Consider the following 26,527-nt stretch of genomic DNA (forward strand, 5'->3'; position numbering starts at 1 on the left):
GATGATTTCTACATTACTCTCTCTCTACTTTGATCACATTCACTATTTCGACACCAGACCCACCATTATTTAAGATTTTACCCCAACACTCAGATCTGCTGAAAAGGCAACAATAGATAATTTGTATTCTATTGCTGGTTATGAATAACATATGATGTCGTGTGGCTGCAGTAGGGCCATGTGGTTTTGAAATTCTGAAATTTTAACACTTAAATCTGGAGGGATTTCTGCCAAAAGCCACTGGATTTAGAGATCTGCTCCTGAGTCTCTGGGATCATGGCCGTTGAGCAGCTTGATGAGGAGCCAAAGAGGCCATTCGTGGGCGATGATTTGGGGTCTCATTGGGGTGGGGAAGATAGGCCCAGCTCCACCTCCCCCCCCATCCCGTGAGACCCAACAAGTTTCGTCACTGCGGGCCCAAGCCTGACTGTCCAATGGCCTCTGGAGGATGACAGCCACCAAGTCACCAAGAGGGAGCAGGCAGAGGGACAGCACCCATTCCCCCCTGGGGTGGCCCGGCGACAGTAACCTACTGCGGGGTCCGGACACATTTCTGACAAAAGCCGCTGGGTTTCGAGATTTGTTTCTGAGTCTCTGGGATCAAGGCCATTGAGCAGCTTGATGAGGAGCCAGAGAGGCCGTTTGTGGGCAATGACTTGGGGTCTCGTTAGGGTGGGGAGGACAGGCCCGGCTCCACCTCCCCCCCCCCATTCCATGAGACCCAACAAGTTTCGTCACTGCGGGCCCAAGCCTGACTGTCCAATGGCCTCTGGAGGATGACAGCCACCAAGTCACCAAGAGGGAGCAGGCAGAGGGACAGCACCCATTCCCCCCTGAGGTGGCCCGGCGACAGTAACATACTGTGGAGTCCGGATGCATTTCTGCCAAACGCCACTGGGTTTTGAGATTTGTTTCTGAGTCTCTGGGATCATGGCCATTAAGCAGCTTGATCAGGAGCCAGAGAGGCCATTCGTGGGCGATGACTTGGGGTCTCGTTGGGGTGGGGAGGACAAGCCCGGCTCCACCCTCATCCCGTGAGGCCCTGTGTGTCTCGTCACTGGGGGCCCAAATGTGACTTTCCAGTGGCCTCAGACGGATGGCGGCCACTGGGCCGCCAGGGGGAATAGGCCAAGGCATGAAACCTATTCCCACCTGGGTTGGCCCAGCACCAGTAGCCTACTGCAGAGACCAGACGCATTTCTACCTAAAGCCACTGGGTTCTGAGATTTGTTTCTGAGTCTCTGGGATCATGTCCATTAAGCAGTTCAATCAGGAACCAAAGAGGCCTTGCCTCCAATTATATAGCTGAGCCGGAGGTGGTTTGTGGGTGTGTTTCCCACATACCTAACTTTTGGCCGTTTACTTTCTTGGTAAATTTTGCCCCAAGTTTTTGGGGTCTGGCCAAAGGCACAGCAGCAATTTTGGGGTATCTGGAAGTCTGAAGGCGCCATGAGGCTGCTGATGCACTCGCCTCACAGGTACAGATTGACCTGCTGGCAGCACCATACCCCCTAGCCACGTGACCTTTTGATATCCCGTGGAATCCAGTCGGTAATGGCTCTAGTCCAGCAGTCATCTCCAAACTGCATTATGTGTCCAGCCCATCTGATCTTCGACACCTTGGCAAACGAGACAGTGTCCCTAATTCTCGACTGTCGATGGAGGTCAGAACTCCGGATTCTTTCTCTCATTTGAGTGAAGAGTGATACTCCAAGCATAGCTCTTTCGATTCCTCTTTGGGAGACCCAAATAGCGTTCTCATCCTGTTTTCGTAAGGGCCCAGGTCTCTGAGGCATATGTTAATGCAGGAAGAACAGTGGAATTGAAGTGATGTGCTTGGAGCCAGAGGTTCTTCGTCCTCTTAGCTATTTTTTCAATGCTCTTGAAGGCATTCCAAGCTGCTATCTTCCTCCTGTGCAACTCAGGTGCCAGGTCATTAGTCATGTTGACTTCTCGACCTAGGTACACATAACTTTTGCATTCGGAGATGTTCATTCCGTTGAGAGCGAATGGAATGTCAGGAACAAGACTGTTTCTCACAAATATTCGTGAGATTCAGCTGTATTCCAACCTCTCCACACTCGTGGTCGGTCACAGCATTTGTGTCACTTGGCTAATGTTTGGTGTTTTGAGAATGATGTCATCAGTGAAGTGGAGGTGGTGTAGTTGCCGACCATCTATCTTCACTCCCATTCCTTCCCATTCCAGTCGTCGCATGATGTTCTCGAGGGTGGCACTGAAGAGTTTCGGTGAAATGGTATCACCCTGCCGAACCCCTCTCTTGACATGGATGATCACTTCCTTGTAGAATGGTGAGATCCTGGTAGTGAGTCCGTAATACAGTTCACAGAGGATCCTGATGTATTGAGTTTGAATGCTATTTTTGGCTAGGGCTTTGATGACCACTTTAGTCTCAACAGAATCAAAGGCCTTCTTTAAATCAATGAACATTAAACAGAGTGACATCTTGAACTCCCGAGAAACCTCAATGAGCTTGGTTATCATAGGGATATGGTATATTGTGCTGAATCCTTTTCAGAACCCGGCTTGCTCTCATGGTTGTCCTTCATCTAGTGTTCTGCCAATTCTTTTCAGGATTACTTAAGTGAACAGCTTGTAGATGACAGACAGCAGGCAGATCGGGCAATAGTTGTCGATGTCGTGGATGTCTCCCTTCTTGTACAGTAAGTAGTACAGTCCTGCTGGTTTTCCACTGGGACAAAATGTTGCATTCAGACAGGTAGCGTGTGAAGAGCCGAGCCAGTGTTTTGATGAGTACTGATGGCAGATTCTTCATGTGTTCAGGTCTGACCTTCTCTGGACCGGGTGCTGTTCGCTTCTTTACCGACGAAATGGCGTGTCGGATTTTGGAAGGGAGAACTTTGGGAACGACATATCCATTCTGCAGAATTTGTTATGTGGGCAGGTGTATGTGGCTAGAAGTAGAAGTCATGGATAATCTTCTCCCTTGCCCTTCTGGAAGATGTGATAGATCCATCAGGATGTCGGAGGGCAGTCATCTTGGTCTTGTAGTTGGCGAAGGATAGGCCAATGTTGCGAATGCTTTTCCTGGCTTCTGCCACATCTGCCAGCACTGCTGCTCTTCTCTCTTTGAGATGTTCCTTTATCGCTTCTTTGCACTGCTTTGAAGCTCGAACATTCGCTTGCATTTGCCTGAGGCATGCACCAAGTCACATTGGCGAATGAGCTCAAGAGTTTTCGAAGACAGTTGTCTTTTTGTGGTTATCTCTCTCGGCATTCCTCGCACAATCATGGAGGTGCTGAACCAGTCCATCATATTCCTTGTCAATGTTGTCAACGATGGCATCTTCCCATGTTGCCGCAGTAGTGCCAAAGATCTCCCAGTCGGTGGTCATTCTGGGAGTTCTCTCCTTAAACTTTGCAGCCCTTTCTCCCCGCTCCGTGAAGTAGAATTTTGCACGAAGGAGACGGTGATCTGATCCCATTTTGAATTTTTTGACAACAGCAACATTGGTCAGGAAAAACTGTCAATTGAGTATGATGTGGTCAGTTTCATTGTGGAACTGTCCACTGGGAGACTCCCATGTCCAACATTTAGATTCGGCCTTCTAGAACTGTGAGTTATCATGGATGGTCTTGGTCAACATGATGAACTCAGACAGTCTCTCACCCTGTTCATTCCATTCTAGGCCATGGGTCCCGATGTGGAGTTCTTCGGCTGATCTTCTCGGTCCTATCTTGACATTAAAATCACTGACAATGATCTTGTAGAAGGTCATATAACTTGTAAATTGCAGTAAAAAGGAAAAGCACGAAAGTACTGCTGATTAGTTGATTGCATTCCTTGCGGTTGATCCCCAGCAGCCCATTTATTACTCCAAACCTCACCAGGAGGGATCTCTGAGAGCATTCAGAAATAAATCCTGAGCTCTGCCAGGTGTGGTCCAAAAACCACATACAGTTTTTGGATTTGGAGCCAAACCCAGTGGTGCTTAGAGGGCTTTAGTTCTGGCTCTGATCTCTGGGATTGCTTCTGGCAGGGTACAGGGGACCATATATGGGATGCTAGGGATCGAACCTGCGTCAGTCACATGAAAACCAAGCATCTTACCCTCTGTACTATAGCTTCAGACCCCAAATAATTGCAGTTTCTAAGAATTTATGGGTGCTTGATTTTAAATGAGGACATGCTGTTTGGTTTGACTTAAAGGTATGATCTGAGAGAACAGAGTCATAGTACAGGGTACAGGGCATTTATTTGTCTTGCACTCACTGACGGGATTCAATAGTGGAACCCCATATTGTCCTCTGAGACCACCAGGAGTGATCCATAAGCACAGGACACAGGAGTAAGGCTGAGCACCTTTGGGTTTCAAGCCAGGGATGTAGTTCTGCGGTAGTGTACCTGTCTTGTGTATATAGAACTCTGCGTTCAGCACCACAAAAAGTAAATACATAAAGGCTACAGAGAGTCAAGAGTAAATAACTAACAGTGTAAACTAGTTTATAATTTAATGTACTTTTCTTTCTTTTTTTTTGGGGGGGGGGGATTGGGTAAACCGGTCCTTAGGAGACCCAGGGGTCCTTCCTGATGATTAGTTTAATCAATTTCAGGAGTGGACTGTGGGGTGCTGCTCCTGCCTTGCAAGGTTTGGGGTAATGAAACTATCTAGATGGCGCTCAACGTCTCTCAGAGCGTTGTCCTGCTATGGTGGAACATGTGAGATTAAGGATAAAACCAGGGTCAGCAAGGAAGTGTTTCAGCCCCTGTGTTATCTCTCGTCCCCACAAATAAGATTTTCACTACATAAGATTATCACTTTGTATTCTTTCATAGGAATCTTCCCAAAAGTTTGTTGTAATTTAGACCCTGATTTTCTTATTCATTGAGTCCTCACTTCCTGAATTGGAAGAGTAGTTAAATTATTGGGACATAATCACATAGATATATGTGTCTATGATATCGACTATGAACATGGGGAGAGGAATAGTGGAGGCTTAGAACAAAGTCACAAAATTTTTTTTGTGTGGGGTGGGCACCCAGCAATGTTTCAGGCTTACTCCTGGGCTTTGTTCTTAGAGATCACTCCTGGCAATATTTGGGGTCCATATATGGTGCCGCCTGGGATTGAACTCAAGTCTACATGTGCAATGAAAGTGCCTCAACCCATGGGACCAGAGCAATAGCACAGTGGGTAGGATCTTTTGCCTTGTTACAGCTGACCCTGATTCAATCCCCAGCATCACATATGGTCTTGAACTGGCCAGAGCATCCTTGAATCCTGGCACAGAGACAGGAGTAAGCACTGAGCACCTTTTCTATTAGTAAAACTAAGGTGAAGGAGGCCCATAGTGATTTTCACTGTTTTGCTAATAGAAAAACAACTTACATTAATAAAAAAAAAAAAGACAAACATAGGGGGCTGGAGTGAAGCACAGTGGGTATGCCTTGCACAGGCCGACCGGGTTAAATTCCCAGCATCCCATATGGTCCCCCAAGCACCTCTAGGAGTAATTTCTGAGTGCATGAGCCAGGAGTAACCCCTACACATTGCGCAGTAGCACTGTAGCACTGTCCTCCGGTTGCTCATTGATTTGCTCCAGCGGGCTCAGTAATGTTTCCATTGTGAGACTTGTTACTGTGTTTGGCTTATGGAATACATCAGAGTATCTTGCCAGCCTTTGCAGTGGGGGCGGAATACTCTTGGTAGCTCTCCAAGAGGGCAGAGGAATCGAACCGGCTTGGCTGGCCAGTCGCGTGCAAAGCAAACACCCTACCGCTGTGCTATCGCTCCCTCCCAGGCATTGCTGGGTTTGACCCAAAAAGCAAATAAATAAATAAATAAATAAATAAAACCATACAATACTGGGGGTGTATGCAAAACATGGCCTCAGCTGGTTGCTTTCTCTCCTGGCAGGCCCCATGAACTTTTTTTTGGTTCACACCAGGTGGTGCTCAGTGCTTACTTGTGGCTCTGTGCTCAGGGATCATTTCTGATGGTGCCTAGGCTGGGGTACAGCTGGTCTGACATGTGCAACACAAGTGCCCTACCTGATGTACTATGTCTCTGGTCCCAGGTCCTATAAACGTATTTAAAAATTTTTGTTTATTGGCCACAGTGCTCAAGGCTAAATGTTGGGTCCGTACTCAAGAATTACTTCTGGTGGGCTGGCGGGAGGGGGGGAGGGGAGGCGTGCAGGGGAGACCATAAGTGATGCAGGGGATGGAATTTAATTGGCCACTTATAAAGGTTTTTTCTTCATAGGGGACTAAAGCCCCCTATAAAGACCTATTTTGGGGGGTTTGGGGCTACACGTGACGATCTTCAGGGGTTACTCCTGGCAGTGCTTGGCTCGACGGACAAAAGGATGGATGAAACCCGCCTTGGCCGCGTGCACTGCAAGTGCTTTACGCCATGTACCATCTCTTCTTCAGCTCCACCCCTATAAAGTTTTTTTTTTTCCTTTTTGGGTCACATCCGTTGATGCTAAGGGGTTACTCCTGGCCCTGCACTCGGGAATTACCCCTGGCGGTGCTCAGGGGATCATATGGGATGCCGGGGATCAAACCCGTGTCGGCCGTGTGCAAGGCAACGACGTCCTACCCGCTGTGCTATCCCTCCAGCCCCTTCTATAACGTTTTTAATGAGGGAAAACTGGTTTAGGTTTTGTTTCTCCGAGCTTCTCCAACAGGACCACTTTGAGGTTCATCTAATCCTAAAAATCAAAAGCAATAACTTCCGAGGTGGGAAGAGAAGCAGTTACCAGCATCGACCCTGGCATACGGGGGCGGAGCCAGCCGGCCCTGCCACCGCGGGGCGTCTCCGCCCTTAAGGCGGGGCTCGTGCGCAAAAGGCTCACCCGCTCCGCTCGGCCCCAAACACGAGCGAATTCCGGGAGCTGCCCGAGAGCCCCAGCGCGCTTGCGCCGCCCACCGTGACGTCACGCGCCGCCCCGCCCCTTCTGGAATGCGGAGCCGCTGAGCGCGTCGGCGGCCATTTTGTGAAGCGGCGAAGGAGGTGGTGTCTGCTACCGGCTCCGGGAAGCCGTTCGGGCTGGGGCTGTCGGCCGCGGGGCGGAGGCACTCGCGCGGGGGGTAATTCAGGTCTGGGTTCGGGTGCCGCGCAGCTCTCCCCGGTAAGACTCCCGCAGCTCCCCGAACGAACGGGGCTGTGCGGGGCTCGAGCCGCCCCTTGGTGGCCCGGGGCGGGGCCTCCGGAGGCCTCGGAGCCCGTCGCGGCGAGCGCCCCGCACAAAAGGTCGGGGCTTGGCTGCGGGGGGGCCCGGGGCGCCAGTGGAGCCTCTGCACGGGGGCCGGAGCCCCATCGAGCGCTGTGGGGCCGCGGCCGTAGCCAGGACGCTGCCCTGCCGCGAGAGGGAGGAGGAGACGAGAGCTGGGCGGCCCCGTGGCCGGCGAGCCCACCGCGGTGAAAAACACACTTTCCGTCTGAGCCAAGTTTTTTTTCCCTTTTTTCTTTTATTCCCCGGGGCCGAGACGATACCCCTGTCCCAAAGTGAGGAGAGATTCGTAAAGCGGAGGTTCCCCCCCTCCCCCGCCGTATCCCCGCCCCGAAAGTGGGAAGAAGGCCCCGGGGGCCCGTGGCGGGGGAGGGGAGTAAAATAAAAGGATTGGGGGCTGGGGGAACCTCCTCAGGGGGAGGAGGCCGTGCCCAGGGCATCCCTGCGGGGAGGAAGGCTCGAGAAACGCGCGCGTGGCCTCCAGGCGGAGGGCTCGGCTCTCGGGCGTCCGCTGCCCGGCGTGCGGAAGGGGCAGTTTGAGAGAAACCGACCCGGGAAACGGGCCGAGGGCGCCTCCCGGCCTCCTGGCGTGTAGGAGGCGGCCCACGCTCGGTCCCAGGTGTCCGAGATGCGTGGTCTTCCCTCGAGGGACAGTGCCTCCAGCCCTCGTGGAGCCGGAGGTTCAGTGGGGGGAGGGGGCGGGGGTGGGGCCGCTAGTGATGGATGGAGCCCGAGCGTGGAGTGTGTCCATCCCGCTCAGACGAGGCCGGAGCGCCTTGTTACCCGCCACGTGCGGCGGGCCGGGAGGGGCTTTACTGGTCCTGGACCGGCGCGCACCCCCGAGGTTTAGCTGCTAGAACGTCTGAGCGTTTCGCGTGCCGCCTCGGTGGCCTGGCTTGTGCAAAGTCGGGGGGCGGGGCGGGGAGCTTCCTGTAAGCTTCGTACTGGGTAATTAACGTTTGCTGTGTTTTTCGGAACTCTCTAGTCGTAACTGGGCTTCCGGCTCTCCCCTCCCTTACCCCCCTCCCCCCCCCCCCCCCCCCGACCATTTGATCTAAAAAGCGGGTGGTTGGCAGGAGCCATTCTATATTCGAGTTGTTTATAATTTGTCAGTCAAATATCGAATTGGGAAGGAAAAAAAAAGGATTGAAGTGTTGAAGGAAATTTGTGACTGGAGTATTTTTCTCTTGGAGAGTTGGGTTTTTTTTTTTGGTCTTTGCTTTTGTGAAATTGAATAGGAAGTTGAATTGTCATTGTCTTCGGATATTATCTGTTATTTAGTGTATTGCAGAACCTGTGCAGTTCTTTTTTTAAAAAAAAAACCTTCAGGTCTGGACACACGGGCTGATTTTTGTTACATTTGTTTCTTTTCTGGGAATACGCAGAACTGGTTGGTTGGCACTTGTTTTTGAGATTTGCTGATTTTTACAGAGTGGAGGATTTCTGGACCAAGTGGGAAGTAATTTGGAAGAGCTGTTACAATTGCTTCAAATATTTTATGGTAATTTTTGAGGACAATGAAATGTTTGGCTTATGTAAAAAAGTTCATTACTGGAAATTTCATTAAAACGGAATGCATCTTTGTTTAAAGCGATTATTATTCGTGGGTTCTAAATGCATAATTTCAGTCTTATGATTTATGTTAGGTAAGAAAATTGGACACATTTTAGAAATGTAGTTACTTGGAACATAATTGTTTTGTGTTTAATACCAGTGCACTTAAGGCTTTTTCTTTTTGACATGTCAAACTCTTTGTTGCATATTGAGTTGGGGATTGATGTGAAACTTGTAGATGTGAAACATGGTTTTGTGGGAGTATATTTCAGGTGCTGGAATCCATTGACAGTTCATTACTTTTTTTTATTCCATTTTGTAGAAACAGTTCCGTTATTTGGTTTAGATAATGTGTGTCGTCCATATCCTCCCCGCCCCATAGAGGAAGAATTTAAGTTTCAGTAATTGGTGGTTTAAAGATGCTTTTAGGTACTGCCTCCTAAAATGTAGGTGCTGTTGTTTGGTATCTCTTCGCCTTACCCCCAAGTGCTCAATAAATTATCTGTGGAGTAACTAATGTAAAATGTTTGAGGTCAACTAAGGGTAACAGTCAGCTAATAGTTCTATAAGATTTTACTGTTCTTTAGGCATATGGGCCGTAGCAGTAATGATCAGTTCTGTATTGTTTAAATCCAGCCTCTAAGATGAGTATTGGGAGTATTAAACTTTTAGGTAGGCTAAATTAGAAATAATATCATTGCTTTGAAGTTGAGTGGCCAATTGAAGACTTTTGTTGGGGGGGCGTGAAAATAACAATTACCGTCTTGGCAGATGAGTTATAAGTAACATAATTAAAAATGTATTTTGGGTTTCTGCCTATTAGTATTTGATAAGTTCATTGGGAAAGTTGAGTTACAAAAGGACACATCTGAGTGTCATAATTTTTTCATTAAAAATGATCTAAGAATCTGAAATGTGATCCACTTGGATGGGAACAGAATCAAGTGAATGAAATTGTGTGGGTCGTCCCCCCCATGCCTACCAGAATGTGATTATAATGTTTCTTATTGCTTTGTTCATTATTGCATCATAATTTGTTATCTCTGAGGTAGACCTTTGAGGGATGCTTTCTTATGAATTTGAAGATCCTAGTTCTGTACCTTGATTCTTGTTTGTTAAAGACTGATTGCTGAACACAGTTGAAATCATTTTTGGATGTTTAGTCTTGATTGAGTGGAAATGGTTAAATTTTAGTTTGAGCATTGACTTTTTGGTAAAAAATATTGTCAGACATTTTATTCTGAAGTTCTGATTGAAAATGGTTAGTATATAGATCATTTAACTTGTAAATAGGAAAAAGAACCTGACATAATCTGTTATTTACTTTCATATCTGTTTTTTGTAAAGCTCTAGCCACTTCAGGGTCTGATTTCTCCATTTAAAGTAGAAAAAATACACTCTAATGCAAGCTTCTTAATTCAGAATTTCGAAAAGGCAAATCAAATTCATTTCCTTCTTCCCTATTCTCATGTTACATGTGTAGGTAAATACGCATTGGTGATGTTTTGTTGTGTGCCAATATTTTAATCAAGCTTAAGGTGATTTCATTTTGATATCCTGTATCTGTTCGCTCGCTAGCCTGCATTTACAACACAGGAATAGATACTGGAAAACAGGGAGCATCTCTTAAATTACTGTGTTTTTTTTTTTTTCCCAAAGCGAGGCCTTGAATTCTGGAGTAATTAATTTAGTACTGAGTTTCTGTTTACTTTGCCCATTTGAAAGGAAGTATAAATGCCAAGAACTGCGAAGCTCTGCGTTCTGGCCTAGACTTTAGGCATTTTCAGTGTGGGAGAGATTGGGTTTCCCCTTTTCTGAAATAGAAAAATTAGTTTATGTCTAGATTATTTTTGTTTTTTTAAATTGAACATTTAGACTTGTTAAGCATTAGTCAAATTCAGCTGGGTCTTTCAAATCTCCCTTTTTGGTGTGAGATGCTTTCTTCATGATAAAGTCATTTCTGGCAACCTTGTAGAAATTTTTTGAGAGTAGAATTTTTGAATTCCCTGTCTGGAACTTGTTAATAGATGGATGTTCGATTTGAACTTTCAGTGGGGGGGGGGGGAGAGGGTGAAGAACTTACCTTTTTAAGGCACTTGTCCTGGTTCCACACCAGACCTTTGGAATTGTAATCTCTTCTAGGTGATGAACTATCAGAAATGCTTATCTAGTAAATTATAGTTTTGGGGACCAGAGCATTAGCATTACAGTGGGTAGGGCATTTGCCTCACAAGAGGCCAATCTGGGTTCTATCCCCAGCATCACCAGAAGTAATGTAATTCCTGAGTGCAAAGCCAGGACTAAGCCCATCACCAATATGGTCCCATCCCCCCAACCCCGATATATATATATTTATTTTCATTAAGCATTAGTCTTAACCTAAGGTGACTTTTTCTCTTTCTCGTATTTCTCTTTGGTAACCCATTAGATTGTAGTGTAGATTTTAAATGAAGTTTTAAGAGGCCGGAGTCATAGTACAGCGGATAGCGCCTTTGCTTTGTACCTGACATCCTATATGACCCCCAAGCACTGCTAGGAGTAATTCCTGAGGGCAGAGCAGAAGTAACCCCTGAGCAACGCCACTGGTGTCACAGGTTCATACAATACACATAAGATCAATTAAATGATCTGGGCTCTTGAAAACATGACATTTGCATACTTTAATGGCAGAACAGTCTCATTGTTTATTAATAATTTGAGTAGTTGCCTGGAATTGTCCTTTGGAACTGTTTTGAATGACTTTAAAAAAATATGTTTGGAGCTAGCAAAGCAATAGTTCAGTAGGTAGGATGCTTGCCTTGCATGTGGTTGACCTAGGTTTTTCCCTGGCACCACATAATGTATCCCAGAGCCTTGTTAGGAGTAATCCCTGAGCACAGAGCCAAGAATAAATCATGAGCACTGCCTCTGTGGTTCAGAAAACAGAAATAATAAGTTTTGAAAAGATTAAATGGGCTGAAGAGATAGTACAACAGGTAGGGTACTTACTGAGTGCAGGGTTTACTCAGGTTTGGTCCCTGGCATCATATATGGTCCCACAGCCTCACCCGATTGATAACTGAGCACAGAACCAGGAGTAAGCCCTGAGCACTGCTGGGTGTGACTCCTCCAAAGAATATTAAAAGTGAACATAATGGGGTTGGAGAGATAAGTAGTAAGGTGCCTTGCATGTAGCCAACCTGGGTTTGTTCCCCAGCCCCTGAGCATAGAGCTGAGGAGTAATTCTTGAACCCAGCTGAATATGGCTCGTTTTGCCCCTATTCTCTTACCCTCTTACCCCCTCTCCCCACGTAAAAATATTCTGGAGCTGGGGTGTTATAGTTCAGGAGGTATGATGTTTGCCTTGCTTCTACACAGTAGGGTCCCCAGCACAGAGGCAGACAGAAGGGAATAGCTCCTGAGCTTTGCAGAACATCACCTGGAGCTGCCACCATCATCAGTCCTTATACTCCTTATACTTAATTCTTATACTGTTCCTCTGAATTAGACTTTTAAGATATAGTTACCTAATTAACATTAGTCATATATGTTGCTTGTGAATTGTTTGTAATTTCACTAGTTAGGGAGAAATGAGTAACAGATGAGTAACCTGTTTTTACTTTGAGAAATACTTAGAATATGAGACATTTTAAGAGTTATAAATTCTTACATATTTTTTGAAACTGTTCTTGGTGTTACAAGAAAAAATATTTTTCTTAATACTTTGAGCCCTATTGATTTTAAGTAGGATTACATTACATTATTACATTAAGTAGGATTATCATTACATCCATAAGTTTTTCTTTTTTTTTTTTTAATGGTTTCCATTTGGGTGCATTGAAAGAATAATTGCAATAGTATTCATCACTGTCTCTGTCACTGTCCTCCCGTTGTTCATCAGTTTGCTCGAGTGGGCGCAGTAACGTCTCCATTTTGACACTTGTTGTCACTGTGTTTGGCATGTTGAATACCTTACGGGGAGCTTGCCAGGCTTTGCTGTGCGGGCTCGGTAGCTTGCCGGGCTCTCTGAGAGGGGGGGAGGAATCGAACCTGGCTCGGCCGGGTGGCTGCACACAAGGCAAACTCCCTACCACTGTGCTGTTGGCTCCAGCCCATAGTATTCATAGTTACCCTTAAATTTATTGCGTAGTTTGTTCAGGGCTACTCCTTTGTGAACTTGTTCTTTTTCATAAAAGGGTGGCAGCCTGAGAAACTAGGTAACAGCGAACTTGAGTTAGGAATTTCTCTGCACTGGTTCAACCATCAAGTGAAAAAAAAAAGTGCTGTGAAGTTGAGCTTTATGACTGGGTTTTGAATTGATATTCATGGACTATTGTATGACACTTTTGATGTGAAACTAAAAATAATGTCTTGAGAAACTCCAATTTTGAAAGCAACACTTATAAACACGTAGGAATTTTTTACGTCTTTAATTTTTTTTAATGCATTCTAATGATTGTGGTGGTTTCTGACTCGCCTTCATAATGTACAGTTCAGTGTGGCCTATGCGTGTTATTTTATGTATCCTGCATTGATTTTTGCCTCCATTTATTCTCTATTGCAGTCTAAAAGTTGGTTTTAATTGGTTGCCCACAGGATTGACTTGGCCTCTACTTCTTGTTAAGAAAATACATCTCTTGTTTTATCAGGTAAGAGATTTTGAATAGAGGGTTTGTTTCAAACAAAATGAGATAGTTTAAGTATGGTGAAAATACATGTAATTAAATTCTCATTTTTGTTATTTTTAACATGTTTATCTGAGGGATGGGGCGGGTGAATGGGAGCCTTGAACAGTTGTTGCTTTCTTTGGGATGCAGTTTTCTATAGATACATATTTTCTGCTGTGTTCCTTCCTAATTGCTAGGCAGTAAGCTGTTTTTTTTTTTTCCCTCAGCATTCTAGACTAGTTAATTACAGATGCTTGTTATTGGTATGATTTTCAATAATTCTTAGAGGTATAGATAAAGATAATGGATCATATTTTAGAGTACAGTTTTGACTTCAGGTGGAACCTATATAGTGATTGGAGTCGGTTACAGTTGCAGTAACTCAGGTAGTCTTAATTTTAAAATGCGTTCAGAAACATGGCACAGGTTATGCTGTCGAATATAACTGATCTTGTTTTTTTTTTCCAGAACCTAAAATCTTTCCCTTTAGATGGGTCTAGGTGTAAATCTTGTGCAGTAGTGCAGTAGTTTGGTTTAATTAATCCTCAGCCTCTTTATAGTCTGGTTCCTGGGCATATTTTCAGTTTTACCGTATGTGATTTATTACATAGCCTATCACTCAATCCCATTTCTTAGCAAACGACTTGAAGGTTTAGTGTGTCGGTCTTGTTAGCCCTTTGAATTTTGCGTTCCTAGGACCATGTCATGTTCTCATTATTTTGTCCCTATGCAGACTAGTAATATAAAGTTGTTTTGGGTACCTAGATTTTTTGTCCATGATGTTCTTGATATATAATGATTAAACATTTTTTGAAGTTTAATAGGAATGTTATTTTAATTTTCATATGACTAGGATCCTAGCTAGAGTAAGGAATAAGAACTTTGTTTAATAATTTCTTGATGAGCTCAGTAGTAAATAAGAAAGAAAAGAGTGTCAGTGTGATGTTTCATTAATGTTAATTTTTCTTGTTGACTCTTGCATACTAAAAATGATGGGCTTTCCTCACCCCCAAATTTATAATGGTCTCACAAAAGAACATTTTCTGCATGTAAGCCCATTTCTCTGGATTAAATTTGAAAATGGCTTTTATCTTTGTCAGTGTGTGTATGTGTGTGAAAGCTGTCAAAGCCAAACAAAATACTTCCTTAGTGGGGCTCTTGCACACAACTAACACAAGATTTGATCCATGACATCCCTTATGGACCCCTGAGCACCTCTAGGAGTAATTCCTGAGTGTAGAGCCAGGAGTAATCATGAAGCATCTTTCCAGGTGTGGCCCAGGAATAAAAACAAAACAACAAAACTTCCTTGGTGTATAGCAGTCTAATATTGACCTACTGCCTGCTTGTGCATTAATTAATATTTAGTGCTTGATATTGAAAAAGTGCTTTCAGGGGCTGGAGTGATAGTATAGCGGGTAAGGCATTTACCCTGCTTGCAGACAACCTGGGTTTGGTTACTGGCATTCTATATGGTACCCCAAATACCACCAGGAATGCAGAGCCAGGAGTAACCTTGTGAACCCCTCCCCCCAAAAGAAGTGCTTTCATGAATTTGTAAAATTTAGGTTTGGGGGCCACACCCAGCGGTGCGTGGGTCAACTATATTCAAGGGAAATGCTCTACTCACTGTACTATTGTTTTGGCCCCAAAATTATAAAATTTAAAAGATTATGGGTGTGCTCTTTAATTCTTTCATTCATTCTTTAGGGGCGGGGCGACACCTGATGCTCGGGTTACTCCTGGCAGTACTCAGAATGTTCAATGCTAGAGATCAAACACAGGTAGCTGCATGCAAGGCAAGCGCCCTACCCAGTATACCATTTCTTGAGCCCCAAAACTTTGAATAAAGATTTAAATCCAAGTTTACAGCAAAAAGCCTCACTCTTTCTAATCTAAAGTGCAAATTTTGGTTTGGGGGCCAAATCTAGTGAGATACCAGGGGTTACTCCTGGCTCTGCACTCAGGAATTACCCAGGTGGTGCTCAGGGGACCATATGGTCAGGCTGAGGATTGAACCTGGGCAGGCTGTGTGTGCAAGGTGCTTGTACTGTCATCACTCTGGCCCCTAGAGGGCAAGTAATTCTTTAATTACTTTAAAGTCAGTTTGATGTTTCAGACGATTTGAAAAATAACCCTATGCTTTTGACTATATATATTTCAAATTGGTATTCTTCTAGTTCCAAAAATTTGTCTTACTTTACAATGGACTGCCTTGTATTTACTGTTAGAAGCCATTAGAACTGAATTTTTACTTATATCTGAGAGAAATTGGCCATTAATTAAGGAGATCAATTAGTAAATATCAGTGCCCAGAAGTTCCACAGGACTTATGTCGTATCAGAGACTATAAAAATTTTGAATAAACTTTTTATATATAATTTTTTTTAAGTTCATATTTTATAGAACTGCATTCTACCCCCCAAAACCCCACCAGGAGTAATTCCTTAGTGTAGAGCCAGGAGTAAACTGTGAGCACTACCAGGTGTGCCCTTCCCCCCAAGAAAGTAAAAACAAACTTCATGTTTTAATTCTAAAATTAATGCAAAAATCCTTTCTCTTTCCTTCCCCATCCCTTAGTTTGATTTTCATTGATCAACCTTCCCCTCTAGAAAAAAAATCTGCTTTTTTTAGAATAGAATTTGTGACCTGAGTTTTAAATAAAACAGATATGGTGAATGGCACTATAACCAGGTTGTACTTTAGAGTGACTAGTAGAGCTAACTAAAATTTTGGTTATTTTTCCCAGTGATGCTTTTGAATTCTTAATATGTATTAAATCTTGTTAGTAATGAATATGTAGATATTTTATTCCTTTTAAATGTTTCTTAATCAGCTTGTAAGGCAGATTAAAGAGTTATGGGATAAAAAATTAGTATTAAGTATTTGCAACTCATTTGTATTTCAGTTTTCTATTTCTTTTGAATTTTGGGGATTGAGCCATGTAACATAACAATTCTATGAAGTTGAGAAGTTTATAGGGATGATAAGTTTAAAATAACAACTTTGATGCATTCTTTATTTTTCCCTTATAGGTTGTTAAAATTTGCTTCCTGATTGGCCTTACACATTTCTTTATGTATTAGTGATTATTTATAGTTGTCTAAAAAGATTTAATTGTTGATTTCTATGGATTTTTTTGGTGGAGTTTATTTTTGAGTCTCGGAACTGAACTAGTTGTTTTCAGAATGAATACCTTTTGGAAGTTGAAATTATCTAGGTTTTACATGTAAATGGCATGTGATGTTGTCTTTAGAATATCCAAAATTTAAAATTACAGTGCTTGTGATTCAGGGAATAATTGAGGGCTGGTCATTCTTGTAGCTAAAAATTTGGTGTAATAAACAGGAGTCTGACTTGGCCGTTGCCTTTTCTCATCTGCAGGTGTTTGTGCTTTCAGCGCAGCATGGCTGTGGTCATCCGCTTGCAAGGTCTCCCAATTGTGGCGGGGACCATGGACATTCGCCACTTCTTCTCTGGATTGACCATCCCTGATGGGGGCGTGCATATTGTAGGGGGTGAACTGGGTGAGGCTTTCATCGTTTTTGCCACTGATGAAGATGCAAGGCTTGGTATGATGCGCACAGGTGGTACAATTAAAGGGTCAAAAGTAACACTGTTGTTGAGTAGTAAAACGGAAATGCAGAATATGATTGAACTGAGTCGTAGGCGGTTTGAAACTGCCAACTTAGATATACCACCAGCAAATTCTAGTAGATCAGGACCGCCTCCTAGCTCAGGAATGAGTGGCAGGGTAAACTTACCTACAACAGTGCCCAACTTTAATAATCCTTCACCCACTGTAGTTACTGCTGCTACTTCTGTTCATGAAAGCAACAAAAATATACAGACATTTTCCACAGCCAGCATAGGAACGGCTCCTCCAAATATGGGGGCCTCCTTTGGGAGCCCAACGTTTAGCTCAACTATACCAAGCACAGCCTCTCCAATGAACACAGTCCCACCACCACCAATTCCTCCAATCCCAGCGATGCCATCTATGCCACCAATGCCGTCTATTCCCCCAATACCAGTTCCTCCTCCAGTACCTACATTGCCTCCTGTGCCTCCTGTGCCCCCAATGCCCCCAGTACCTTCTGTGCCACCCATGACCCCATTGCCACCCATGTCAGGTATGCCACCCTTGAACCCTCCACCTGTGGCACCGCTACCTGCTGGAATGAATGGCTCTGGAGCACCTATGAATCTGAACAATAACTTGAACCCTGTGTTTCTGGGTCCATTGAATCCTGTTAACCCTATCCAGATGAACTCTCAAAGCGGAGTGAAACCACTTCCCATCAATCCTGATGATCTTTATGTTAGTGTACATGGAATGCCCTTTTCTGCAATGGAAAATGATGTCAGAGATTTTTTTCATGGGCTCCGTGTTGATGCAGTGCACTTGTTGAAAGATCATGTGGGTCGAAATAATGGGAATGGATTGGTTAAGTTCCTCTCCCCTCAAGATACCTTTGAAGCTTTGAAAAGAAACAGAATGCTGATGATTCAACGTTATGTGGAAGTTAGCCCTGCCACAGAGAGACAGTGGGTAGCTGCTGGAGGCCATATCACTTTTAAGCAAAGTATGGGACCTTCTGGACAAACCCATCCCCCTCCTCAGACAGTTCCCAGATCAAAATCGCCCAGTGGGCAGAAAAGATCAAGGTCAAGATCACCACATGAGGCTGGTTTTTGTGTTTATTTGAAAGGGCTGCCATTTGAAGCAGAAAACAAACATGTCATTGATTTTTTTAAGAAGTTGGATATTGTGGAAGATAGTATTTATATTGCTTATGGACCCAATGGGAAAGCAACTGGTGAAGGCTTCGTAGAGTTCAGGAATGAGGCTGACTATAAGGCTGCTCTATGTCGACATAAACAATATATGGGCAGTCGTTTTATTCAAGTTCATCCAATAACTAAGAAGGGCATGCTAGAAAAGATAGATATGATTCGAAAAAGACTGCAGAACTTCAGCTATGACCAGAGGGAAATGATGTTGAATCCAGAGGGTGATGTCAGCTCTGCCAAAGTCTGTGCCCACATTACAAATATTCCATTCAGCATTACCAAGATGGATGTTCTTCAGTTCCTAGAAGGAATTCCTGTGGATGAAAATGCTGTTCATGTTCTTGTTGATAACAATGGGCAAGGTCTAGGACAGGCATTGGTTCAGTTTAAAAATGAAGATGATGCACGTAAGTCTGAACGCTTACACCGTAAAAAACTTAATGGGAGAGAAGCTTTTGTTCATGTAGTTACTCTAGAAGATATGAGAGAGATTGAGAAAAATCCCCCTGCTCAAGGCAAAAAGGGGTTAAAGATGCCTGTGCCAGGTAATCCTGCAGTTCCAGGAGTGCCCAATGCAGGAGTGCCCGGTGCAGGAGTGCCCGGTGCAGGAGTGCCTGGTTCTGGAGTGCCCGGTGCAGGAGTGCCCGGTGCAGGAGTGCCCGGTGCAGGAGTGCCCGGTTCTGGAGTGCCCGGGGCTGGAGTGCCCGGTGCTGGAGTGCCCGGTGCTGGAGTGCCTGGGGCAGGAATGCCCGGTGCTGGAATGCCTGGCGCCGGAATGCCCGGCGCTGGAGTGCCGGGCTCTGTGATGCCGGGCGCTGCCATGCCCGGCGCTGCCTTGCCTGGCGCTGTGATGCCTGGTGCTGCAATGTCTGGTGCTGGGATCCCTGGTGCTGGGATGCCTGGCCCGGGGATGCCCGGCCCAGGGATGCCTGGTGTGGGGATACCTGGTGCAGGGATTCCTGGTGCAGGAGGTGAAGAGCATGCCTTCCTGACCGTAGGATCTAAGGAAGCCAATAATGGGCCTCCATTTAACTTTCCTGGTAATTTTGGTGGGTCAAATGCCTTTGGACCACCACTCCCTCCTCCAGGATTAGGAGGAGCCTTTGGTGATGTTAGGCCTGGTATGCCTTCAGTTGGAAATAGTGGTTTGCCGGGTTTAGGACTGGATGTTCCAGGTTTTGGTGGTGGACCAAATAGTATAAGTGGGCCAGGATTTGGAGGGGGCCCTCAGAATTTTGGAAATGGTCCTGGTGGCTTAGGTGGCCCTCCTGGCTTTGGAAGTGGCCCTCCTGGTCTTGGGAGTGCCCCTGGGCATTTGAGTGGACCACCAGCTTTTGGGCCTGGGCCTGGCCCTGGGCCAATCCATATTGGTGGTCCCCCTGGCTTTGGATCTAGTTCTGGAAAACCAGGACCAACAGTAATTAAAGTGCAGAATATGCCCTTCACTGTGTCTATTGATGAGATCCTAGATTTCTTTTATGGCTATCAAGTGATTCCAGGCTCAGTATGTTTAAAATACAATGAAAAAGGTATGCCCACAGGTGAAGCCATGGTGGCCTTCGAATCTCGTGATGAAGCCACGGCTGCTGTCTTTGATTTAAATGACAGACCTATTGGCTCAAGGAAAGTAAAACTTGTATTAGGGTAGCTGTTCACATCAGTTCTTTATAGGGTAGCTTCATAGTGCTGTGATTAAATGCATCCAGATTGTTTCCTAGTATTTCCAGGTTAGAACCTGTGGATTGATTCAATTGCATATAGATCGGTTTTCATAACATAGAGCATTGGTTGACAGAAGACTCATTCATTATAAGGATAAACATTGCTGTATGTTACAGTAAAGCTATCTGGAGGGAACACAAAAATGATTTTGGTATGCCATTAGAGAAACCATTTGTAAAACTCAAATGACCATATAACGCTTATCAAGGAGTCTAGATTGGTTTTGTTTTATATCAGATGAGATGAAGAAAATAGAAATGTCAGTAATAGAGCTCATAGTGCTCTTGCCAGCTGCTGAAAAATAGAAGTTGGCTACTATTGGAATTTGGTTTCAAGCTGGACGGATTTGCTTTGTTATAGGGTCAAAGCTTTGTCTAAAGTCCTTATTTTCTTTTCAAATTAAATAAAATCTCTGTATTCAGATTCACTGTATGTACCTTTATTGCTTCTTGAGGGTTCTTGCTGTATAGTCAGTCATGCTTCTGAAGTTGCTGCTTTGTTTGCCTAATTGACTCATTTGTAAATGAGCAGACTGTTTTGTTGTTTTAATATAAAACTCCAGGTGTTTGGTTTGTGCTATGACCTTGAATTTTTGTTTCTTATGTCACACTTAAAACTGTGTGAAAATACTCTCGCCACAAAAATAAAATATGTAGTCCTCTACCTACCAGAGCCTTTTTGGTTTGACCGCCAAGTTTTAGTTTAGTCAGTTTAAAAATAATTTTTTTTGAATGACATCAAAACTCAGAAGCCACTTTTTAATAATCACTGTTTACAATCCTTTGTTTGAAGTTCTGTCCATGGTAGGTTGATGTTCTGGCAGTCACCTTTTGTCCCAAATTCATGTGAAATTTTGACCTGTAACTAAACAGAGCCCATTCATAAGAAAGAGCATTATTATATCTTGAGCTTTAAAGTTAAAACTCTTAGTTCTGTTAGAAATTACAGAATCAAAGGATCCATAGGCTGATCGGTAGATTGAAAAGCTTTCCTGTTCCTTGGAGGCTTTGGTCTGGTTGTTTGATCAGTAGCCGGTTTACAAAAGATCTTCATATAGAGTACAAGCATAGCTGCAGATGGGAGAGAATTGATTCTCCTTGCCCTTTCACACTTTTCTGTGGCACTCAGGACACTAAGCCAGAAGGACCTGTTTGGGGGTGGAGAGTTCTGGTTGATAAGTGTCCTGTAATAAAAACATTTGCCTGCTATAAAAGGCTCTGCTTAAGATCACTTACTAGTTAAGATGCTCTAAAGTATATTACAATATAAACATGGAGTGGGAAATTGGAGGGTGATCATGAAAAACAAATTTTATCTTTCACATGGGTCTCTGTCTTGGTTTGAAACATTCCCAACATTTCCTACAAATCAGTGAACTTACAAAGGGGACTTCCTCTTAAAAAACAGATACTCCCTATATTTGAAAAAAAACTTAGTGCCTTTTGGATGTTGCAAGTCGTGGGACACTGAAGTAGAATGGCATTAGAGTTAAGAGTGGCAAAAGTTTCATTTGTGTGGTAAGATTTGGAAAGCCTTTTATCACTACAATCTTAGAGTACTGATAGCACAGGATATTTTGTTTAAGGAGTGTTTTGGCTCTCAAAAGAAGACAAGGCTGTGTTGTAGATCTTTTGATAATTCACAAATTCTTGCTTTGACAGATCATAGATGATGCCGCCTCAACTAAAAAAGCAATATAATATTTGTATATGCTGTTATTTTAAGTTTTCTGTTAAGTAATCATTTCTCATTCCAAAGACAAGAGTACAAAAACTTCAGCACTGCTTGGGAGTCTTTATTTCGACTGCAGATTTAATTTTTCCCATTGGAAAGATATTTTCATTTTAGAAAAATGGGTTGAAACTCAGTCTTTTCACAATTTATTTTGGTTATACGTTCGTACATTCAAATTAATATTTCATAAAGTTTATTACAACTACTTTGTTATTTCTACCACATCTTAGAAAAATAATGAAAAGGATAAGTTGGTTTTATTGTTCATCAGATTAAATAAATTAAAAAACAGTGGATTGTGTAGAAATTGGAGAGAACTATGTTTCATATTTGGTTGAATCACAACAGTGTTTTTCTTGTTGTGAAATGTAATTAAATGCTTTGCCCTCTGGAACTTGATTTTGTATCTCAGACTTATTAACAGTGGTAACTGCTAAGCATACTGTTCACCCTCTTTTGGGCATTGGAGTTTGAGTTAAAAATTTTTCAATATGTTCTGTGAAATATACCTCTGCAGATTTTCACTTAAGAAAATAGATTTGGTTGAAAATTTATTTTCCTATTTGATTTGTATAGTATGAAGGATATGTAAAGCTTTGCTAAAAGTTATGTGCATTTGTAAACCCTATCATGATATTTTCAAATTGATGTAAATTTTATTGTGTTTTTGGCAACTGGCGACTGACATTAATGGAAGAGAATCTTTTTCATTAGGTTTAATTTTTTCCTTGTCTCCACCCCCGGTTTTGTTTTATTTTAAAGGATTATAGAAATCTGCAAAATGTATTTTATAAATAAGCACATTTGTAAACTTATGAACTTTAGTGAAATATTTAGTTTATAAGCAACATTTAGAGGTGTGTTTATTGTTTACACTGTAGTTTGGATATACAATCACCAGGGGCTCCCCCCCCCCCCAATGCAACATTGCTAAGAGTGAAATAGAGTTTCTAGCTTTGTAGTTCAAGTTGTCAAAAGCACCAACAATGAATATTACATCAGGAAACTTTTAGTTCACAATATCAGAGTAATGTGTTGTGCAATTAGGCCTATCTTATCTCAGCTGGATCAAAATCTATGTTTATTAAACTAAGCAACTAAGCATACATACATTTTGTGTGGAAACAACCTTGCATGAGTGTGGGGCCACAACAATAGTGCATAGGGTTAGGGCACTTGCCTCAAACGGGACCAACCTGGGTTTCATCCCTAGCACCACATAATAATCTCCCAAGTCTCTCTGGAAGTGATCTGTGAGTGCAGAGCCAAGAGTATGTCCTGAATACCATCAGGTGTGGCTCAAAAAAAAAAAAAATCAAAACAGTAATGCCCAAGAGCCCTAATCAAAAACCCCCTACTGGATTTTGTCATTGTTTACAGGTGTGAGCCAAGTGTTTAAAATCCACTCATCACTTTGAAGAACACTAAAAATCAAGTAAAGAAACTAAAAATTGCTACTGGCCAAATCCTTCACTAAGAATTTCTGGCAGTATTTCCTTTTAACAGTCATTTCCCATTCTTGAAAAAATTGCCAGATTTAATTGTTTTTTTACTGGCTGTTATACAGTAATACAAACTCTAAAGACCAAACACAATAAAGCATTGCCAGTATGACCACAGTTTTGCCAGCAGATACTGCCTTGGCATTATTCAGCAGAAGTTTTAGCTATAAAGGTGAGGTCTTGAATATCTCTCAATAAACTTACATAAAACAAAACAGGCTGATGCTTTTAAATGTTTCAACTGCACCAGAATACTGAGTTCTAATTCTTGGTAATCTTTGTTTTTAAACTTCTAAAACTGTTTTGTGCCTTTGGAAAGGTGGATTTGGTGATTTGGAGATAACAGTTGCTGCTTAAAACATTGTCTGCTAATGCTTAAATATGGAAAGAAGATACGTGGATCAGCAGGGAGCAAACTTGATTCTAGGTCAAACCTGTAATACCCACCTTTTTCAGACAAAAATATTACATGTATATTGTTGACAAGCCATTTAGTTACGTGGATTCAGAAAAAAGCAAACAAGATTCACTTTTTCATAGTCTTAAAAGGCACTTTGAAATGCTCTTTTAAAAAACAGTTGCTTTCGAAAGTGGGGAAATATATTACTAGGGTACATTGATAATCACATGGTACCTGTTAAACTTAGTTTTTCCATTTTACTTTTTTCTTGTGTTGGATTAGTATGTGAGGTATAAAAGATGTAGAAGGGGATAGAAGAATAAAAATATTGATGCTTTATTACCCTGATGTTTTTGTCACAAATTTATTCAAGTTCTGAGAAAAAAGGTTAAAAATGAAAATTTTCCATGAACTCATTCTTGTTTAAAAATCTAAATTAGAGTTGGAGAGAAATTAGTAGACTGTTCTTTTTAAAACTTTTGGGAAATGCTTATTATATTTATCTGTATCATGTAAAAGGTTTAGCCTGAGTTTGCCTATCCACTTTGTTTTAGAGGGTTTAGACTAGACGATTAGGATGTAGCTGATGTGTTCTAAATTTACAGTTAACTGGGTATTTGAAAAATTACAGGGTAAAATCAAATCTACCATAGAGTCTACCCAGAATGTTCTTTACCCTGTTAAAGTGGTGGGCTCTGCTAATACTGTATCTTTTGTAGCTCAGAGGAGATCACTCCTGTAATTGTGTATTTTTCTGCATTTTAATTTATCGGTTATTTTTCAATGCCTTTTCTACTTGACTCTCAGAGTTGAGCTTTTGTGACCTGTGGTAGAATCCATAATGGGAATTTTATTTTAAAAAATTCTTTGATTTCAGTTTTATCTTTAGCATAAAGTCATAACACATGAATTTACTATAAAATATTCCCAGAATATTTTGCCTACAATATTTTACAATATACTGTGCAGTCATCTGTGTTGATGGCACAATTTTCCAATGATGTGGTGACTTATGAAAAATGCACCTTAAACAAAACACACGTCTTATTGGTGCCTGTTCATATAAATATTACTTGACTGCTGCTCCTGTATTTGCTCTTGATGACTAGAATACTTTGTACCTAGAGAATCTCACCAGTATCTGGTTCAAAACGTGACTCCTGGAGCCAGAGCTATAGTACAGCAGTAGTACATTTGCCTTGCACGTGGCCGACCCAGGTTTAATCCCCACCATCCCATGTGGTCCCTCAAGAACCGCCAAGAGTAACCCCTGAGCATCGCTGGGTGGCACCAAAAAAGTTTTTAAAAATGTGACTCCTTTTTCTGGATCAAGATAACTAGCAGTGAGCAATTAGTGTGACCATTTTTTTATTGAAGAAACTATGGGGCCAAAACATCATCTGATCATATGCAGACATTCCAGGGCCAGGCATGGAGGCAGCACTAAAATCTAGGTTGTAGGTGGTGCTCTGTAAAATCTCTTTATCAGTATTCCTTAAATTCTGTCCACAGGCCCAGACCGTAGTCCAGTAAAAAATGTTGATTAAGCCGTCAAGACAAACCCATCTGAGCATTGGAGTTGACATCTCAGTTCTGGATGTCTGGACTTGACTATAGAGATTTTGTAGTTGGAGGTCATTCTTCCTTACCAATAGATGGCTTGGCTGTTTCATGTTGAGAGGGAGAGGTAACTCTCAGGGGAAATAGGAGCCATGGCCATCAGAACATGGTTCAGTGTGAACAAAGTCAAGGCAATAATGCTTTCTGGGCAAAAACTATGTAGGCTGCTCTTAAGTGTTTCATTACTTCTCCAGTTTGCTGCCAGTTTCTCGTTTTACCCACTTATATATTCTGCTTTTAACTGGGTCTATGAAATTAGTACGGTGGGTTAGAGAGTGGTGGTAATCAAATCTGGAAATGTTACCCATCGTTGCTGCCTTTGTTGTCCTGGCCTCCCAATTGCTGTAGGGATAAGGTGTGAGTTGACTCATAATTCTTAGTGAAGAATATTTGTCACCTAAGGATTTGTGCTGCATCTCCAATATAACAAGCATGTCTTGCCGAAAGAAACCACATTAGTCATTGGAGAATGGGAAAGAAGGATCAAGAAATTCAGCTACTTAATAGGATCTTTAGTCATACCAACTCATGCTGGTTTTTAGTTTTTATTTTCGCTTGTAAGCTAATTCCATCCTCCACTATGACCAGTGAATTACAGTAGAGAGAAGATCATGTCCTCTTTACATGATGTATAATCTTCAGATCAACAGGTTTGAATTAGAAACATTGCTGCCAAACTTTTAACAGTTTTACATGTATATTCAGCTTAGTCAGAGTTGGATCCCTTGCTAATCACAAACATTTGAGCAGGACTGGAACGAAAAGACCCAGGTTCAATCCCTGACTCCATATGGTCTTCTGCGCACAGAGCCAGGAAAAACCCTGAGCACTGCCAGGTGTGGCCCCAAGACGACAGTAAAAATAAAGGGCACAATGTTGTGCACCTAGCACTACTGTAATTTGTGGAAAAGGAAGTAAAGTGTGAGATCTGTTCTTTGAGACTCTTAGTAAAAATGTTTAAATGCATTTGTCCTAGATAAAAGGTGCACTCATACAACAAACTGGCTGGTTATTAAAACTGAAGAATGATATCTAACCAAGGTTTTTAAGGATACATGTAAATGTAATTTTTTAAATGATGCATTGTGGCACTAAAATGGAAATGGTGCTTGTTCTAGAAGCCGCTGAAGTTGTTTCATAACAGCATGGCCCGAGGTTCCAGCAGCCTGAGTTGACTAAGCTGAACAATCAGTAGGGCATCTAGATGAGGGCTCTAGGGGTGCCCTCGCCTAGAAGATAGAACCTTTTACATCTTTCAATGATCCTTTCTCTAACCAGCAAGTACCACATAAACATTCTAACAGGACGGATGTTCACAAGTACTCCAGAATTAA

The 26,527-nt window shown here is 42.7% G+C and overlaps 1 protein-coding gene across 11 annotated transcripts in view; it reads left to right on the forward strand.

Moving 5' to 3' along the window:
* Positions 1-6,922: 6,922 nt before the first annotated feature.
* Positions 6,923-26,527, forward strand: part of CPNE1 (copine 1) — a 44,901-nt gene continuing 25,296 nt past the window's right edge. Inside the window, exons 1-3 of one of the 11 annotated variants that reach the window (XM_056121082.1) lie at positions 6,923-7,001; positions 13,319-13,403; positions 16,806-20,507. In XM_056121082.1, the coding sequence (XP_055977057.1) occupies positions 16,828-19,863 (3,036 nt within the window). In that variant the 5' untranslated portion in view covers positions 6,923-7,001; positions 13,319-13,403; positions 16,806-16,827 and the 3' untranslated portion in view covers positions 19,864-20,507. Of the gene's footprint in view, positions 7,120-13,318; positions 13,404-16,805; positions 20,508-26,527 lie in introns of those variants that run through there. The other 10 variants (XM_056121084.1, XM_056121080.1, XM_056121081.1 and 7 more) reach the window with 10 other exon arrangements.

Source organism: Sorex fumeus, unplaced genomic scaffold, assembly GCF_029834395.1.
Source record: "Sorex fumeus unplaced genomic scaffold, SorFum_2.1 ptg000044l, whole genome shotgun sequence".
NCBI lineage: Eukaryota > Metazoa > Chordata > Mammalia > Eulipotyphla > Soricidae > Sorex > Sorex fumeus.